Source organism: Mobula hypostoma, chromosome 21, assembly GCF_963921235.1.
Source record: "Mobula hypostoma chromosome 21, sMobHyp1.1, whole genome shotgun sequence".
In the NCBI taxonomy this organism is placed as follows: domain Eukaryota; kingdom Metazoa; phylum Chordata; class Chondrichthyes; order Myliobatiformes; family Myliobatidae; genus Mobula; species Mobula hypostoma.
This window is the reverse complement of record NC_086117.1, coordinates 59,232,872-59,251,509: the sequence shown is the minus strand read 5'-3', so window position 1 is coordinate 59,251,509 and position 18,638 is coordinate 59,232,872. Positions and strand designations below refer to the sequence as shown.

Genomic DNA, 18,638 nt, shown 5'->3' with positions numbered 1-18,638 from the left:
CTTACTGGCCTATAATTTCCCGGATTACTTTTCGATCCTTTTTTAAACAACGGAACAACATGAGCCACTCTCCAATCCTCCAGCACCTTACCTGTAGACAGCGACATTTTAAATATTTCTGCCAGGGCCCCTGCAATTTCAACACTAGTCTCCTTCAAGGTCCGAGGGAACACCCTGTCAGGTCCTGGGGATTTATCCACTTTAATTTTACTCAAGACGGCAAGCACCTCCTCCTTTTCAATCTTTCCCTTAATTCAATAGACTTCATGCCAGTTTCCTTAGTAAATACAGACGCAAAAAACCTATTTAAGATCTCCCCCATTTCCTTTGGTTCCGCACATAGCCGACCACTCTGATCTTCAAGAGGACCAATTTTATCCCTTACAATCCTTTTGCTCTTAATATACCTGTAAAAGCTCTTTGGATTATCCTTCACTTTGACCGCCAAGGCAACCTCATGTCTTCTTTTAACCCTCCTGATTTCTTTCTTAAGTATTTTCTTGCACTTCTTATACTCCTCAAGCACCTTATTTACTCCCTGTTTCCTATACATGTCATACAACTCCCTCTTCTTCTTTATCAGAGTTGCAATATCCCTTGAGAACCAAGGTTCCATATTCCTATTCATTTTGCCTTTAATCCTGACAGGAACATACAAACTCTGCACTCTCAAAAAATTTCTCCTTTGAAGGCTTCCCACCTACCGATCACATCTTTGCCAGAGAACAACCTGTCCCAATCCACGCTTTTTAGATCCTTTCTCATTTCTTCAAATTTGGCCGCCTTCCAGTTCAGAACCTCAACCCTAGGACTAGATCTATCCTTGTCCATGATCAAGTTGAAACTAATGGTGTTATGATCACCAAAGTGCTCCCCTACACAGACTTCCGTCACTTGTCCTAACTCGTTTCCTAACAGCAGATCCAATATTGCATCCCCTCTAGTTGGTCCCTCTATATATTGATTTAGAAAACTTTCCTGAACACATTTTACAAACTCTAAACCATCTGGACCCCTAACAGTATGGGAGTCCCAATCAATATATGGAAAATTAAAATCCCCTACCACCACAACTTTGTGTTTCCTGCAGTTGCCTGCTATTTCTCTGCAGATTTGCTCTTCCAATTCTCGTTGACTATTGGGTGGTCTGTAATACAATCCCACTAATGTGGCCATACCCTTCCTGTTTCTCAGCTCCACCCATAAGGACTCAGTAGACAAGCCCTCTAATCTGTCCTGCCTGAGCACTGCTGTAATATTTTCCCTAACAAGCAATGCTTCTACCCCACCTTTCATTCCTCTGCCTTGATCACATCTGAAACATCGGAACCCTGGAATATTAAGCTGCCAGTCCTGCCCCTCCTGTAGCCAAGTTTCACTAATTCCTATAACGTCATAATTCTACGTGTCAATCCACGCCCTCAACTCATCCACCTTCCCCGCAATACTCCTAGCATTGAAATATATACACCTCAGAAGATTTTTACCACCACTCACAACCTTTCTATTAGCGGATTTGCTTGAACTTTTAACATCATTTATTTTCACCCCAGCCACACTGTCAGCTCTGGCACTGGTTCCCATCCCCCTGCAAATCTAGTTTAAAGCCTCCCCAATAGCACTAACAAACCTCCCTGAGAGGATATTGGTCCCCCTGTAGTTCAAGTGTAACCCGTCTCTCTGGTACAGGTCCCACCTGCCCCAGAAGAGGTCCCAATGATCCTGAAATCTGAAACACTGCCCCCTACACCAGTTCCTCAGCCACTTGTTCATCCTCCAGAGCATCCTATTCTTACCCTCACTGGCATGTAGCACAGGTAGCAATCCTGAGATTACCACCCTTGAGGTCCTGCTTTTCAACTTCCTACCAAGCTCTCTCTACTCACTCTCCAGGACCTCCTCACTCTTCCTTGCTATGTCATTGGGACCGATGTGCACCACGACATCTGGCTGATCACCCTCCCGCTTCAGAATGTCATGCAATCGATCAGAGACATCCTTGACCCTGGCACCCGGGAGGCAACAAACCATCCTGGATTCTCTGTCACAACCACAGAACCTCCTATCTGCACCTCTAACTATCGGTTCCCCTATCACTACTGCTCTCCTCTTTTTCCACCCTCCCTTCTGCACTGCAGAACCAGACTCAGTGCCAGAGATCCAGCTACTGCAGCTTGTCCCAGGTAAGTCATCCCCCCCAACAGTATCCAATGCGGTATACTTGTTGAGGGGAATGGCCACAGGGGAACCCTGCTCTGCCTGTCCTTTACTCTTCCCTCGCCTGACAGTGACCCGATTTCCTGTCCTCTGCTCCTTTGGCATAACTAACTCCCTGTAGCTACTATCTATAATCTCCTCATTCTCCCGAATGATCTGGAGGTCATCCAGCTCCTGCTCCAGTTCCCTAACGCGGTTTGTTAGGAGCTGTAGCTGGATGCACTTCTTGCAGGAGTCATTGTCAGGGACACCGGAGGGCTCCCTGACTTCCCACATCCTGCAAGAGGAGCATTCCAACATCCTGCCTGGCATTCTCTCTACTCTAAACAATCTGAACAAAATACTTACCGGAACCTACCCTGGCCTCTGCCTGTTCTCACCGAAGCCTGTTGAGCCAAAGCCGTCCCACTCTGACTCAGTCCACTCTGTCGATGGCCGCTGTATATGGTTGTCTGCTTTTAAACCTTGGCGCACTATGTCACGCGCCTGCGCAGTGCAGACCCTTCTCCCCGAGCAGTGTTTTAAAAAAAACCGACTTTTTCTGCCCGATTTCTTCACTCCCTTCTTCTCAGCTGCTTGCTTCGACCCTATGATATTTAATTTGTGCACTTTATGCGTAATTCATCTGTAGATTTTATCCTGACTTTCCTAAGTTATTGTGTATTATATGCGTGCCATGTGTACTACCGTGCTGTACACCCTGGTTCAGAGAAACGTTGCCTCATTTGATGGTATACATGTGTATTGTTAACTAACAATGGACTTGACTTGTACTTGGCCAATTGTAAGGATTTTACACAATGAGTCCAAGGAATCCTGGATGGTAGGGATATTGAGAAATGAAGAGCAAAAAGGTACTTAACATTTAAATTAAGAGGGCAAAGGAAGAACTGTCAAAGTAGTACAGGCAAAGTTAGATTAAGGAAAATGAATCTAATTATTGAAACAGGATTAATCTACACTCAAAGACACATTAATCAAGGATGGCTTTAATAAGGGGAGATCCTGTTACAAAGTAGATGTTATTCTGTGGGTGTTAATGAGGCTAGTTAAATGAAATCTGCATGAATTTTAGTGAAGCTTTTGACAAGGTCCTACATGGGGAACAATGTCCAGAAAACAAGAGACCATGGCATCCTAGAAAACTCGACATCTTGGCTGTGAAATTGACAGTGATAAGGAAGGGCTGTTTTTGCAATTGGAAGTCAGTGACGAGCTAGATACCTGCAGAGCTGGTACTTTTGGTGTTTAATGACACTGGTATGCATGTCCAAGGAAGGCAGAATAAATACAGATAAAGGTTATTTAGGTTTTTCAGATACTTCCCTTCATTTGTCAGCACATGGAATACAAGATGATATATGATTTACAGCATTAGTTTGGCCACAGTAATGGTCAGCGCATTTTAGAAGAACGGAGATTGCATTGGAAAGGGTCCAGAGGTGTATTATGAGGATGTTAGCTGGGATGAAATGTCTTAACCTTAAGGAGAGACTTGGTTTGTTTTTTTCCCCTATAAGCAGACAATGTTGAGAATAGATCTGACAGGAATGCCAAGTCAGGATTGGTATAGATGAGGGAGATCCCCAAGCCATTGCCAAGCTCAGATTTGTGGTCAGTGATTGGATATTTAGAGTGGATTTGGGAAAGAGTTTTTCGTCCGGAGGTTGGTTGAAACCTGGAAAGCTGGAAAACACTGTCTTAATGGATAATGGAGGCAGCTTCCTAGAAGCATTTAGGTGGGTACTTGAAGCGCCACGTAATGGAAGGCTGGAAAATAGTTTTACTGTACATGGACGTGATGAGTTGAAGGGTCTCTTCATGCTGCATGGTTCTATGCAAATTAACATTTGCTTTGTTAGAAGTCAATTTGACTGAGACTATGATTGATAACTAGCTCCTGAAAATTGTTAAAAAGCTTCCTTCAGTTTTTGGAAGAAGAATGCTTGAATCTGAAGTCCTCTTTATGAATTCCTTCATCATTCAGCTTCCCGTAACCTCTCAGATCTCTTACCTATCAAAATATCAGCCTGTGCCCTGTAGTGTTCTTACTCAATCCAAGTAATCTTGGCTTCCTCTACAGATTCTTTTTCTGTAAATACATCTGTATTGCAATTTTTTTCTTTATTCTAGCTGTCTTCTGTTAATACTCAGCATTTACTAAATGTCACCAAATGTCTATTAAGCTCCTAAATTAAATGGAGGCAGTTCTGTGGCCTTTTTATTCCTATGGTCCTTTATCCTTCATAGCTTCCGTGAATAACAATGAAATGAACTATTTGTTTGTGTGCAGAATTTATCTTGTCATCTGGACATCTGACTTAAAGTATGTGAGTTTGAGAAGTGTGTATGTGGCTCTGGAGAACAGTGTGTTCCATCCCTTAATATCACTGTGTTTGCTATTGATAATTTTGACTTTTGGTTTAAATACTGCCATACGCTCAGTGGTACCTTTATTAGGTACAGCATTGGAACCCAGTGTGGTCTTCTGCTGCTTCGTCCATCCACTTCAAAGTTTGACGTGTGTGCATTCAGAGATGCTCTTCTGCACACCACAGTTGTAATGCATGGTTATTTGAGTTACTGTCACTTGTCAGTCAGCTTGAACCAGAATGGCCATTCTCCACTGACCTCTCTCATCAACAAGGCATTTTTCCCCACAGAATTGCTCACTGGATGTTTTTTTTTTGCATCATTCTCTGTAAACTCTGTAGAAGGGGTTCCCATCCTGGGGTCCATTGGCCCCTTTGCTTAATGGTATTGGTCCAGGGCATAAGAACAGTTGGGAGCCCCTGATCTGGAGAATGTGTGTGAAAATCCCAGAATCAGCATTTTCTGAGATACTCAAACCACCCTGTCTGGCACCAGCAATTACTCCATGGTCAAAGTCACTTAGATCATATTTCTTCCCCATTCTGATGTTTGGCCTAAACAACAACTGATCCTCATGACTATGTCTGCATGCTTTTATGCACTGAGTTACTGCCACATGATTGCCTGACTAGATATTTGTATTAAAGAGCAGGTGTACAAGTGTACATTATAAAGTGGTCACTGTAAGCATAAGATTTCTACTGCTTCACTAATGAACTCTAATACTTTATATCTTTTTAAATATTGTATGATGTATATATGGTTGTTATTTTGCCAGTAGGGAAGAATGTATTTAGATATTATGGTTTTGAAATTTTGAAGTCTTTGCTTAACACAAGCCAATCATGTCTTTTGATGAAATGTTGTTGAAGGGTATTAGCCCAAAATGTTCCCCTCCATTGGTGCTGCCTGAGTTGTTGTGCTCCCCTGGCATTTTGTGTGTTTTGCTCAATATTTCCAGCATTTGCAGAATCTTCTGTTTATGATAATCAGTGTTACATTGCCAATTATGAACAGTATAACACCACAGTGGTGTAATGGTTAGCGTGACAATGTTACAACTTGGGAAGAGCAATGGGGAAGTTCATTTCCAGTATCCTATAAACAATTTTGTACATTTCTTCCCATGTGCACGTGGGTTTCCTTCGGGTTTCCCAAAAGTCCAAAGACTTATTGGTTAGTAGGTTCATAAGAACATAAGAAATCCAGCCCATCGAGCCTGCCCTGCCATTCAATAAAATCATGGCTGATCTGTCCGTAAACTCAGCTCCATCTACCTGCCTTTTCCCCATAGCCCTTAATTCCCCTACTCTGTAAAAATCTTTATAACTGTATCTTAAATATATTTAGTGAAGAAGCCTGAACTGCTTCCCTGGGCAGAGAATTCCACAGATTCACCACTTTCTGGGAAAAACAGTTTCTCCTCATCTCCGTCCTAAATCTTCTCCCCTGAATCTTGAGGCAATGTCCCCTAGTTCTAGTCTCACCTACCAATGGAAACAACTTCGTCGTTGTAACTTGTCTCCTGATTAGGCTAGTGTTAAATAGGTAGGCTGCTGGGTGGTGTGACTCGAGGGGCTGGAAGGGCCTGATCTGCACTGTATCTTTAAATAAATATTTGTCCCCCTCCTAAGTATTGGTATTGAGTATTGGTATTCCCGTGCTTGGAACTTAACCCAAAAAGTCATTCATATGGACAGCAATCCATTTGAACTTCCTGACAGAAGTCATGAGATTCCTGTCGAGTAGAACCTGGCAGATTTTTCTTCCTTTTTGCCCTTGTACATTTGGAAGTTTGATAATGAAGACATTGTGACTGCTTAGATAACCTTTCAGGGAACAACGCAGAACAGAACCAAAGCTTACTGTCTCAGTGGTATACAAAACGTTATTAACAAGTTCGCCTTTGGCTCATGATGTCTGTTAAGACAATGAGCTGGTGCACAGCTGAGGGGGTACACACAGTATAATTTGCCCTCACTTTTTCTCATTTGTTTTCACACTGTTCACTTTGTTTTCTGGTCTCCCCCAACACTGAACTTCATTTGCTTTTTGGTCAATTTTATTTGTACTCTTGACACAGCTAGATACTGCCATCTAGTGTTAATGCTTAATATTGCACCTGAACGGGACAATGCTTAATCGATATACCACTGGACAACAAACTTTTTCAAAGGTTTTTCTTCCTCAGAATTTTTATTTGTTTAGGAATGACCGCTTTGATGCTGAACACGTATAATTTCAGACTACTTGTGTCACGTAGGAATTCAGAGAAACAAGAAATTAACTTTTATTGAATATGTGTTTAATTGCATAATGGTGCCGGTGTTTTGCAATAGTTCAATTAAGCTAAAAATGTTTTGTTGAAGATTCTCATTTGTTCTTAGTGCCTGAGGTTTATTGCTTCAGTGCCCAACAATAATCAGCCAGCATTGATGGATTCCAGTCGCACTGATACTGTTTCTCCATGATTGCAGTGTCATGCTCATCACTGACAGCACCAAGTCTAAATGAGAATGCTAAAATGAGTCTTTAGTGATATGTTGCCCTTCAGGTTTTGTATGGTTGAAGCATGTTGTCAACCAGCTGCATGTGGTTTGGTGCTCTGTAGTTCCCAAGAAACATTCTTGAATGCCTTCCGTGTGATTTTCTCCGGTTCTGTTAGAAGTTCTTTGAATTGCCTTTCATTTATGACCTGTTTTGATTTGAGGACTAACAAATATCCCTTCCTTCATCTTGACATCAGTTATTCTGGGAAACATCTGTCTTAAATATTGAAATTCTGCACGAAAATTTATAGCCATTTTAAATCTTGCCATGCAGCATCTACCCTGCCCAGGCATGCCTGGACAAGATAGAAAACTTTTCAGCTTATGTTGTGGGCAACATTTTAACTGGCTTGAATTATGAATTGAAATAACAAATATAGGTGATTTCAAAGAAAATGGTGTACATTAGGGAAATTTTATGGTGATTTTCATGATCAGCAGCCCAAAATCCATAAGGTACATCCAAAAGATTCAGGAAGCAAAATCTTCGTTCTCCAGCGTATTCAAAGCAAAACTCAAAATGAAAACAAAATAGCGAGGTTGTGTTTTGTGTATTATTAATGTGAATTTTATTTCATCGTAGTACTTCAACCATATTAGTATTGAGGACTCGAGGGTGTATGAACTGACGAATAAAGCCGGACTATTGTCACCATATCAAATTCTCCATGAGTGCCTTAAGAGGTAAGCTGTAAAATTGTATTTATATTTATTAATTTGATTGTCCACAGAATGTTTGCTTTCCATGTGTCACATTGCTTTTAACTCTGTGGCTACATATTCATTGCAAGTTCTTTCATTTCCATGCAAATTGTGACATCAGAATCAGAATCTGGTTTGGTATCACCGGCATACGTCATGAAATTTGTTATATGTATTTTATAGTTGAATAAAATAAGTAGTGCAAAGCAGAAATAAAACAAAACAGTGGCGTAGTAGTGTTCAGGGTTCAATATCCATTCAGAAATCGGATAGCAGAGGGGAAGAGGCTGTTCCTGAATCTTTGAGCGTGTGTCCTCAGGCTCCTGTACCTCCTTCCTGATGCTGGCAATGAGAACAAGGCTCCTGAGTGATGGGGGTCCTTAATGATGGATGCTACCTTTTTGAGGCATCACTCCTTGAAGTGGTACTGAATATTGTGGAGGCTAGTACCCAACATGGAGCTGATTAATTTTACAATTCTCTGCAGCTTACTTTGACCCTGTGCATAATAGTGTTATAATAGAATTTCTTCCAGGTAATTTTGTGCTAAACTGCTGTGCTAATTTATTACAACCAATTACATCGAAATCAAACATGTTTTAGCCATGTTTTCAGACTATAGCTGAAGTAGTATTACATTTAACAAAGTATACAACATTGGCACATTCATTATTTGTTCCATATTTCCTTTTAGTATGTTGTGCAGTGTCACTGTGACATGACTTGGGGTCAATCCTTGAGTCAGAGATTGTGGTTTCAAGACTTAGACCATAAGACAAAAGAGCAGAAGTAGGCCATTCGGCCCATCGAGTCTGCTCCGCCATTTTATCATGAGCTGATCCATTTTATTCTATTTAGTCCCACTGCCCCGCCTTCTCACCATAACCTTTGATGCCCTGGCTACTCAGATACCTATCAATCTCTGCCTTAAATACACCCAATGACTTGGCCTCCACTGCTGCCCGTGGCAACAAATTCCATAGATTCACCACCCTCTGACTAAAAAAATTTTTTTGCATTTCTGTTCTGAAAGGGCGCCCTTCAATCCTGAAGTCATGCCCTCTCGTACTAGACTCCCCCATCATGGGAAACAACTTTGCCACATCCACTCTGTCCATGCCTTTTAACATTCGAAATGTTTCTATGAGGTCTCCCCTCATTCTTCTAAACTCCTAGGAATACAGTCCAAGAGCGGACAAACGTTCCTCATATGTTAAACCTCTCATTCCCGGAATCATTCTAGTGAATCTTCTCTGTACCCTCTCCAACGTCAGCACATCCTTTCTTAAATAAGGAGACCAAAACTGCCCACAGTACTCCAAGTGAGGTCTCATCAGCGCCTTATAGAGCCTCAACATCACATCCCTGCTCCTATACTCTATTCCTCTAGAAATGAATGCCAACATTGCATTCGCCTTCTTCACTACCGACTCAACCTGGAGGTTAACTTTAAGGGAATCCTGTACGAGAACTCCCAAGTCCCGTTGCATCTCAGAACTTTGAATTCTTTCCCCATTTAAATAATAGTCTGCCCGTTTATTTTTTCTGCCAAAGTGCATAACCATACACTTTCCAACATTGTACTTCATTTGCCACTTCTCTGCCGATTCTTCCAATCTATCCAAGTCTCTCTGCAGACTCTCAGTTTCCTCAGAGCTACCGGCCCCTCCACCTATCTTCGTATCGTCAGCAAACTTAGCCACAAAGCCCTCTATTCCATAATCCAAATCGTTGATGTACAATGTAAAAAGAAGCGGCCCCAACACTGATCCTTGTGGAACACCACTGGTAACCGGCAGCCAACCAGAATAGGATCCCTCTATTCCCACTCTCTGTTTCCTGCCAATCAGCCAATGCTCTATCCACGTATGTAACTTTCCTGTAATTCCATGGGCTCTTATCTTGTTAAGCAGCCTCATGTGTGGCACCTTGTCAAAGGCCTTCTGAAAATCCAAATATACAACATCCACTGCATCTCCCTTGTCTAGCCTACTGGTAATTTCCTCAAAAAATTGTAATAGGTTTGTCAAGCAGGATTTTCCTTTAAGGAATCCATGCTGAGTTCTGCCTATCTTGTCATATGCCTCCAGGTACTCTGTAATCTCATCCTTGACAATCGACTCCCAACAACTTCCCAACCACCAACGTCAAGCTAACAGGTCTATAATTTTCTTTTTGCTTCCTTGCCCCCTTCTTAAATAGAGGAGTGACATTTGCAATCTTCCAGTCCTGCGGAACCATGCCAGAATCTATCGACTTTTGAAAGATCATCGCTAATGCCTCCGCAATCTCCACAGCTACTTCCTTCAGAACACGAGGGTGCATTCCATCTTGTCCAGGAGATTTATTGACCTTTGGCCTATTCAGCTTCCTGAGTACTTTCTCTGTCGTAATTGTGACTGCGCACACTTCTCTTCCCTGCCACCCTTGAGTGTCCGGTATCCTGCTGTCTTCCTCAGTGAAGACTGATGCAAAATACTTTTCAGTTCCTCTGCCATCTCCTCATCTCCCATTACAATTTCTCCAGTATCATTTTCTATCGGTCCTATATCTACTCTCACCTGTCTTTTACTCTTTATGTACTTGAAAAAGGGCTAACAACCCTGACTAGTCAAACAAAATTGTTATGGAAACAACAATGAAAAATCCTCTCTATCTGAGCGCAACAGTATTCCTGAGTCTCTATCTGGGACTTGTATGACTGAAAACCGAGAGGAAGCTACTGGCACAAAAGCCTCCAAACCACAACAAGGTTCTGGTCGTCTCGAAGGTAAATGGTGTCAGTTAGTATAGAAATACGGGTAGAGGTGTATAAGATGATGAGAGGCATTGATCTTGTGGATAGTCAGAGGCTTTTTCCCAGGGCTGAAATGGCTAACACGAGAGAGTTTTAAGGTGCTTGGAAGTAGGTACAGAGGAGATGTCAGGGGTAAGTTTTTTACTCAGAGAGTGGTGAGTGCGTGGAATGGGTTGCCAGCGATGGTGGTGGAGGTGGATACGATAGGGTCTTTTAAGAGACTCCTGGACAGGTACATGGAGCTTAGAAAAATAGAGGGCTATGGGTAACCCTAGGTAATTTCTAAGCTAAGGACATGTTTGGCACAGGTTTGTGGGGCGAAGGACCTTTATTGTGCTGTAGGTTTTCTGTGTTTCTAAATATGTAATAAGGGAGAATGGTTACTAGAACTGCCTTCTTTACAAGTTTTCCGTGTTTGACCCAAACCATAAAAGCTGTGCTAATTTTGGTTTCTTTCTATATTTTTGTCTTGAGATCACACTTTGCTCATTGCAACGGGTGAGGCTTTGCTGCCCTCTTCTGGATATTATGGGACTGGTCTAACATCCTGGCATCTTGTTTACTTTTTAAATTTCCCTTATTTGCTCTTTAAACAAATAAATGTAAATAATACAAGTGGAAACAAATAATCCTTAATCCTAAAACAATAAGAGAGAGGTTGTGTTCAACAGAGAAGTACAACTAATTCAAAGTGTTGAGAGTACAAAGCCATGTTAAGAGGCTGCAAGTTTCAGCGAATGAGTTTTTGATCTGATTCAGGTTAAACTTTCCAGATACAGTTAACAGACATGGCTGTGCAGATTTAAGAACTTCCTTGACATTTGGAAAAATCTGCAGTGATCTCTGACATGCCACTTACAATGAATGGTAGTTCGGTCAAAGCTTTTCTGATTGGATTCAGCCAATGCTGAAATCCAGGTGGCGCAGTAACCTGGCACTCACTATTGTGTGCTTTCCCCATGCCCAGTTTTATTTCAGATTATAGGAAAGTGACAAATTAACTTCAACATATTTCTGAATGTATATGGGGAGGTAGTACAACTACCACTCCTGTCAGGCTGGGTAATGATTTCTTCCTCTAGGTTGTTAAGACTTCTTAACACACCGCTTTCTCCCAGCACACAAGTACATTTGTTCGTTGCATGATGTAAGTGATCATGGTCTCAAGATCATGATTGTTGTTGGCAAATTTTTTGACAGAAATGGTTTGCCTTTGCCCTGGACAGTGTTTTTACAAGATGGGTGACCCCAGCCATGATCAATTCTCTTCAGAGGTTGTCTGCTTGGTGCCAGTGGTCACATAACCAGGACTTGTGATATGCACCAGCTGCTCAAACGACCATCCACCACCTGCTCCCGTGGCTTCCCCCTCCTCGATAAGGGTCATGTGGAGGGCTAAACAGTGCAACCCCTTGCTCAAGGGTGACCTGCAGGCTAGCAGACGGAAGGCGTGCCTTATACCTCCACCCCACCACTCACATATACTCCCTGTCTGAGAGCCCTGCTGCACCCCATTCTACTGCTCCCCAACACACAAGCTCTCATCCTGTACTGGTATCTGTTTATAGCTGCTGTCTCGCATATTTATGTTGCTTGTTTTACTATAATATTGCCAGTAACGTTACACTGTTTTGCATAAGCAGAGCACTTGAAAGGCTTACCATCTGAGGAGCGTTTGATGGCTCATGATCTGTACACACCAGAATTCAGAAGAATCATGGGGGGATCTCATTGAAACCTATTGAATATTGAAAGCCCTTAATAGAGTGGAATCAGAGAGGATATTTCCTATGGTGGGGGACTCCAAGACCAAAGAGAACTGCCTCAGAACAGAGGACGTCCATTTAGAATGTAGAAAAGGAGAAATTTCTTCAGCCAGAGAGTGATGAATCTGTGGATTTCATTGCCACAGACGGATGTGGAGGCCAAGTCATTGGGTATATTTAAGGCAGAAGTTGATAAATTCTTGATTGGTCAGGGCATGAAGGGATACAGGGAGAAGGAAGGAGACTGGGGCTGAGAGGAAAATGGATCAGTCATGAAATGGTAGAGCAGACTCTGGGCCAAATGGCTTAATTCTGCTCCTATATCTTATGGTCTCATGCTAATATTATTTTTGTGACTATATGAGCTGGATTGTAAAAGGATATTAAAAAGTATCTCCCCCCCCTCCCCCGGAAGTTTTCATGTTTTATTGTTTTACAGCATTGAATCACAGTGGATTTAATTTGGCTTTTTTGACGCTGATCAACAGAAAAGACTTCTTTGTGTCAAAGTAAGACCAAATTTCTACAAATTGGTCTAAATGTATTACAATTATTAAACAAAATAATTGGCTGCATAATTACTCAGCCCTTTCAAGTCAATCGATGCACCTTTGGCAGCAATTACAGCCTTGAGTCTGTGTAGATAGGTTTGCCCATCTGGACACTGCAATTTTCCCCATTCTTTACAAAACTGCTCAAACTCTTTCAGATTGCACGAGGATCGTGGGTGAACAGCCGTTTTCAAGTCCAGCCGCAAATCCTCAATTGGATTTTCCAGGACATTAACTTTGCTGTTTTTAAGCTATTCCTGGGTAGCTTTGGCTTTATACTTGGGGTCATTGTCTTGCTGGAAAACGAATCGTCTCCTAAGTTGCAGTTCTCTTGCAGACTACATCAGGTTTTTCTCCAGGATTTCCCTGTATTTTGCTGCATTCATTTTACCCTCTACCTTCAGAAGCCTTCCAGGGCCTGCTGCAGTGAAGCATCCCCACAGCATGATGCAGCCACCACCAGGCTTCACAGTAGAGATGGTGTGTTTTTGATGATGTGCGATGTTTGGCTTATGCATGACATTGCATTTAGTCTGATGGTCAGAAAGCTCAATTTTCCCAGACCAACGCCCTTGACCTGTCTGCGTGCGGTTCCATAATTTCGGTGATAAGCAAAGAGTGATGGAGGCTTCGAGACACTGAGGGACTGATGCCCAGGCTTTCATATATAAGGGATCTAGGCTTATGTTTCTTTCAAGAAGCGCAAGGAATTCGACCAGGTAAAGAAGCGGCTGAGAGAATCCGGAATTCAGTACTTTATGCTATACCCATTGGCGCTGCAAATCACCTACAACGGGGCCACCAAGATATTTGATTCTCCTGACAAAGTTAAAACTTTTGTGGGCACGTTGGGCTAAAGAATGTATATATTGTGTAGCCCTGGTTATGGGCAATAACATGCTCAATGGTCGCTTTATTTTACCTTTTCATTACTGGATGGCAAGATACCTTATAGGATGCGTAACGTGTTTGTTTTAATACAGTTTCATTATTTGTTTAAATTAGCGGTGCTGCTCCAGCCTGAAAGACCTTTCAGTGGATTGATAAATTATGCCCTGTTTTCATTTTTGACTATGTTAAATGCCATATTGGCAGTGGCGCAGAATATGGGGTGCTAGAAGGTTCAGATATCCCCATTAAGTGTGGGGTAAGTCCCCTTGTTCAGCGCTGTTGGCGCTTTGTTTTTTTTTTCGTGTGTGTTTTTTAATTTACTTATTGCTGCTCAGTTGATCTTAAGTTGGGTTTCTTCTCCGGAGTCAAATGATTATTATAAAGGGTTATGACCAGTATTATATTAAAATTGTGCATTTGGAACATTAAAGGGAGTTATTCATCAATCAAGAGAAAGGAAATCCTACTAAACCTTTAAAAGGAAAGGGTGGACATAGCCTTATTGCAGGAGACACGTTTAAATGATAAAGAACATCTAAAACTGCAACAGAGTGGATTTGATCAAGTCTATCTTTCATCTTTTAAAACCAAGAGTGGGGGGGGGGGTGGTGGCCATTTTAATTAGGAAGAACTTACCTTTTAAGTTATTAGACTGCATTAAGGATAAGTATGGGAGATTTGTGATTGTTAAGGCTTCAATATATGGAGAGGAATATGGTATTCTCAATGTTTACTGCCCTCCAGCTCATCCTCTCAAATTCCTAATAGATGCTTTTTCCAAACTTAAGCTTTTCAATTCAAAACATTTAGGTGGGGATTTTAATTGTCTCATGGACCCATTGATGGACAGAGTGCCTAGTGGTCCCCCAGTACTCTCCTCACAGTCCAGACAAATCATGGGCTTGTGTGGAGAACTAGGACTTGTGGATGTCTGGAGGTTGTTAGATCCCTCAGACAAAGACTTCACATTTTTTTCTAATTCACACAAGTGTTACACCAGAATAGACTTTTTTCTAACCCCCAAAACGTTCCTAGATTTAGTTGTATCCTGCACAATTGGAAATATCGCTATTTCTGACCATGCAGCAGCATATTTAAATATTAAGCCCAAAGATCATTCAGCACGATCTAGACATTGGAGGCTGAATCCGTTTATTCTAAAACATAATAAATGTATAGACTACTTTACTTCCGAATTCAAAACTTTCCTATCTATTAATTCCAAATCAGCTAGTAGTCCATCGACGCTCTGGGAAACAGCTAAGGCCTATGCAAGGGGATTAAATATCTCCAACTTTACTAGTGAGAAGTGACAAGCTGCAGAACAGCAGCACCTAGTGGAAGCAAGGCTTGCGGCAGCTGAAAAGAATTATATTAATGTCTTCTGCAGCCAAGTTACAGAATATCACAGCCCTATGCTGTACACTAAACTCTACTTACACAAGCAGGCTTACTTAGCTAGAAAGAAAAATGCCTCGCAGACTATTGCTTCAATCAGGGATGGGACAGGAGCCCTTACTAGTAATTCTAAAATGATTAATGTTGTGTTTAAGAATTTTTATTCTAAACTATATCAATCTGAGCAATGTAATGTTGGACAATCTAGGATGGAGTTCTTTTTCAGGAATTTAGATCCCCTAGGCATTTCTCCTGAACAAGAGTTCCTCCTCAATGCTCCGTTATCTATACATGAGATACAGGAAGCTGTGAGACAGCTCCAAAGTGGGAAGGCCCCTGGTCCTGATGGACTCACTAGTGAATTCTATAAAGAGTTCACAGGGTTATTATCAGAGCCTATGCTAAACATGTTCAGTCATGCATTTAATTGTGGACTCCTCCCACCATCATTGAGAGAAGCTAATATCTCCCTAATTCTTAAAAAAGGAAAGAGTCCTGAAGATTGTGCCTCCTACGGGCCTATTTAATTGTTAAATGTTGACTTTAAAATCTTATCTAAAACCTTAGCGTTGCGATTAGAAACTGTTATCTTTTATCATAAAAGAGGATCATACGGGTTTTGTAAAAAGCCGTAGATCATCTAACAATATCAGAAGATTACTTAATGTGATTCAGGCATGTCAGCAACAGGCAGTGGACGGCTTGGTGGTTTCCTTAGATGCAGAAAAGGCCTTTGATCGTGTCGAATGGCCGTATCTTTTTTTCACTTTAGAACGATTTGGTTTGGTCAATAATTTTATTAAGTGGGTGAAGATTCTTTATAATGACCCTTTGGCTACGACTCTCACTAATGGTATTAGGTCGGATAATTTTAGTATTCTGAGGGGCAGCCAGCAGGGCTGCCCTTTATCACCACTACTTTTCACACTAGTGATCGAGCCATTGGCTGGGGCTGTTTGGTGAGACACCAAAATATCTGCTCCAGACATAGGACTAAAGTGACATAAAGTTACATTGTTTGTGGATGATGTTCTAATTTTCTTATCAAACCCTGCTGTATCAGTGCACCACCTTATACAATGCATCAACTCATTTAGCGCCTTTTCAGGTTATAAAATAAACTTTACTAAATCAGAGGCTATACCTCTGGGGAATCTGCAGCAGGTACCTGACATTCAGGGTGTTTTCCCCTTTAAATGGTCGCAGACAGGTTTTGTTTACTTCAGCATATTTATCACACCTATGTTTGATCAATTGTTCAAAGTTAACTTTACACAGTTATTTGACAAAATCAAACAGGATCTTGAGCGAAGGAGCACTCTTCCCATTTCTTGGCTTGACTGAATATCCTTGCTCAAAATAAACATTCTTCCTCGTCTGCTCTACCCAATACGAATGATTCCAGTCATTTTTACCCAACAAATACTTGAAAATATATATGGCTAGTTTGTTTCTTTCATCTGGAACAAAAGAAGACCCTGTATTAAAATATCTAAGTTACAGCTTCCTAGTAGTCTAGAGGGTCTGGATTTTCCAGACATCAGAAAATATCAATGAAGTTCCTTTTTATCTTATGTGGTTGACTGGGTTTGCAGGGACCCCTCAATTTGGCTGGACGTTGAAGCTTCACAACCAAAATGTCCTCTTGCTAATTTGCTTTTCCTCAATAAGGTGAAACTAGTTAAGGAATATTGTCGCAATCCAATAACAATTAATACAGTCAGGGCTTGGAGGGTGGTGCGACAAACTGAGGGCAACGCAGTGAAAATATCACCCTTCACTCCAATAACTAGCAGTCCTGATTTTCAGCCTGGCATAATGGATTCTGGATTTAAACTTTGGATTTCTGAGGATATTTTCCATCTAGGAGGTTTGTTTGATGAAGGAATGATGATGTTTTTTAGTCAAATAGTACAGAAATTTAACATACCCAACAAGGATCTTTTTCATTTCTTTCAGATAAGAGATTTTATACAGAAAAAAACATCAATGTTAACTGATTTCTGTAGTTCTGACACAGAAAAGGTGTTTTCTTCTTAGGGTGAAGTCTCCATTAGTACTTTTTACAGCATCCTGAGGGAATGTTCTTGTGAAGAGGCTGAGCTGATGGGAAGGGTCTGGGAGTAGAAGTTACAGCTGAAACATGGGAAGACATCTGTGATAATGCAAAGAAAATTTCAGCGTGTAATAGAACTAAAGCATTGCAACTCAAAATTCTGCATTGAGCCCATCTGACTCCAGATCGTCTCTTGAAATTTAAGATGGGGTTTCTCCAGTGTGTTCTAAATATAAAGTAAATACTGGAACTTTCATCCACTGTTTTTGGACTTGTCCCAAACTTCAGGCATACTGGAGTGATATTTTGGGTGAAATGGAAAAGATTCTGAAGATGGAGCTTGAACTGGACCCAGTGTCTTTTCCCTTGGGCTTACCCAGCGGTCGTATTATTAATGCACATCAGAAAAAAACTTCTTAACATCCTGACTTCTTGTGCAAGGAAGAACATTTTACTTCGTTGGATATCTGATAAGGCCCCTGGACTTCTTGGTTGGCGTAAATTAATCATGGAATACATTCCTTTGGACTTTTTGACATGTATGGTACACTCAAAAACAAACAGTTTTCATAAAACATGGCAACCTTATCTGCAGTATGTAGATGTAAACCTGTCTGCTATACTAATAAGGGCTTTTGTATAGAATGTTGTGATGTCTATATTTTGATGGAAGTGTTTGATAGCTTATACCTGTGAGGGGAAGAAATGTAAATGTATCTGAAAATTGAAAGTTTTGTTATGCTGAGCAAAAAAAAATTTTTTTAAAGCTCGAATTTAGTTTCATCATACCATAGAACCTTCTTCCAGCTGATTTCAGTCTCCCACATATCTTCTGCCTAACTCCAGCAGAGATTTCATGGGAGTTTTTTTTCAACAATGGCTTTCTCTTTGCCTCTCCCCCATAAAGCTGCAACTGGTGAAGCACCTGGGCAACAGTTGTTGTGTGTGCAGTCTCTCCCATCGCAGCCACCGAACCTCCTCAAGATGGCATGCAACTTGGACAGCATCCTCTTTTCAGACACCACCGTCAGAGAGTCCAGTTCCATCTCCACAACATCACTGGCCTTACGAATGAGTTTGTTGATTCTGTTGGTGTCTGCTACCCTCAGCCTGCTGCCGCAGCATACAACAGCAAACATGATCGCACTGCCCACCACAGACTCGTAGAACATCCTCAGCATCGTCCGACAGATGTTAAAGGACCTCAGTCTCCTCAGGAAATAGAGACAGTTCTGACCCTTCTTGTAGACAGCCTCAGTATTCTTTGACCAGTCCAGTTTATTGCCAATTCGTATCCCCAGGTATTTGTAATCCTCCACCATGTCCACACTGACCCCT

General features: G+C 41.4%; 1 protein-coding gene across 1 annotated transcript in view; it reads left to right on the top strand.

Moving 5' to 3' along the window:
* The window catches only part of dgcr8 (DGCR8 microprocessor complex subunit), an 82,206-nt gene that overhangs the window by 43,626 nt on the left and 19,942 nt on the right, over nucleotides 1-18,638 (top strand). The window contains exon 10 of the mRNA XM_063074115.1: nucleotides 7,723-7,823. Coding sequence (XP_062930185.1) covers nucleotides 7,723-7,823 — 101 coding nt within the window. The remainder of the gene's footprint in view (nucleotides 1-7,722; nucleotides 7,824-18,638) is intronic.